At 42.3% G+C, this 1465-nt stretch overlaps 1 protein-coding gene across 1 annotated transcript in view; it reads right to left on the reverse strand.

Moving 5' to 3' along the window:
• LOC101858250 (glycine receptor subunit alpha-1) overlaps positions 1 to 1460 on the reverse strand; it is a gene marked incomplete at its 5' end in the record, with an annotated part of 16665 nt that extends 15205 nt beyond the window's left edge. The window contains one exon of the mRNA XM_035968332.1: positions 1124 to 1460. Within this exon, the coding sequence (XP_035824225.1) occupies positions 1124 to 1460 (337 nt within the window). The remainder of the gene's footprint in view (positions 1 to 1123) is intronic.
• Positions 1461 to 1465: the final 5 nt, after the last annotated feature.

The raw sequence follows: 1465 nt of genomic DNA on the forward strand, positions 1-1465 counted from the left end.
GCTGTTGTTGCTGTTGCCGGTGTGGTTGTTGTTGTTGGTGGTTTTGATGCTGGTGTTGTTGTTGTTGTTTTTGTTATTATACACCTATTATTGATGTTGCTGTTCTTCTTGTTGTTGTTTGTGTGTGGGAGGGGGTGGACGACCTATCTGTGACCTCGAGAATTGTGTTGTTGGCAGAGGTACGCAAGAGGTATGTCAGAATGTGGGTGTGTGGGTTTACAACGTAATAAATAAGTTCTTTAGAGTCCCATGTAAGCCATGCCTGAGTTCATACACCGCCGTCAAATCATTGTTGAGATAGAGGAATGTGCTGTATAAATAATATTCAGAGAGTACGTCGGTGTCTATATTAGTCCGTGAGTACGTATCTTTATCATAAAGTGCCCAGTCTGAAACAGACGTAGGTGATCATCGTACGCCATTGACTTTCCTGGTCACCCTAAATTAAGCTACATAATTGTATCATGGGGCGGTGGAATCAGACTCCCGTCAATTATTGGGCATGTAGAGTTTTCATATTAAAGCTTGTTTATTTGGATTTTAAAAAATATCCAATTATCTTGAAAGCAAGTCGAGATATTTGCTAATGAAGGGGTTGGGGGTCACCTGGTTTCAGAGGTGAGAAAATGGCCGCCAAAGAGTAGTTATTTCTTTTGCTCGAGAGTTCGTGGAAATTGAAAATTTACTTTTTTGTGCCTTTAATCAACGTTTTTAAGTAAAATGTACATCAGTGTGACAAGTAGTATGTTTTTCAGTGTGTACGTAAACCTGAGTTTATACATCACCGTCACATCACCTTATAGAGATGCAGGAGTCGGTTGTGTGTACATCTAGTTTACCAAAGTATGTTTATAAATGCGTACGTATACCTGAGTTTATACACCACAGCTCCATTACTATAATAGAGATGCCGGAGTCTGTGGTGTAGTGGTGTTTGACGGGTGCTCTGGTGTGGTTTGCTCCTTCTTTCCTTTCAAAATTCTATCGTCTTGATTTCACCTTCTGGTTTTGAGTTTGTTACTCTCTTGTAACACCTCTAATCCTAAGCACTTATTTGACCTTATTGCGTTGCAAGTGCCGAAAAACTCTTATTAAACTAAACGTACCAGAGTTTATACACCACCATCCCATAATTGTACAGATGCAGGAATGGATTGTGTGTACATCAGTGTGACTAATAGTACGTTTGTAAGTGTGTACGTATACCTGAGCTTATACACCACTGTCCCATCACTATAGAGATGCAGGAGTCGGTTAGGGACGGTGACGCTATGGAAGCTGGAGGATTTCTCGTTGACGAAGTAGAGGTCAGGCACCCAGAACTTGTTGGTCAGTTTGGAGTCCAGCTCCAGGTACTCGGCGTCTATCAGGTCATGAAACTGTAGGCGGGTGTCGAGCCAGGTTTGCGTCAGGAATACGTTCAAGGAGAAGTCCTGTTGGGGACGAGAGGGAAGAGTGAGGGGGG

The sequence above is a fragment of the Aplysia californica genome, unplaced genomic scaffold (genome assembly GCF_000002075.1).
Source record: "Aplysia californica isolate F4 #8 unplaced genomic scaffold, AplCal3.0 scaffold00051, whole genome shotgun sequence".
In the NCBI taxonomy this organism is placed as follows: domain Eukaryota; kingdom Metazoa; phylum Mollusca; class Gastropoda; order Aplysiida; family Aplysiidae; genus Aplysia; species Aplysia californica.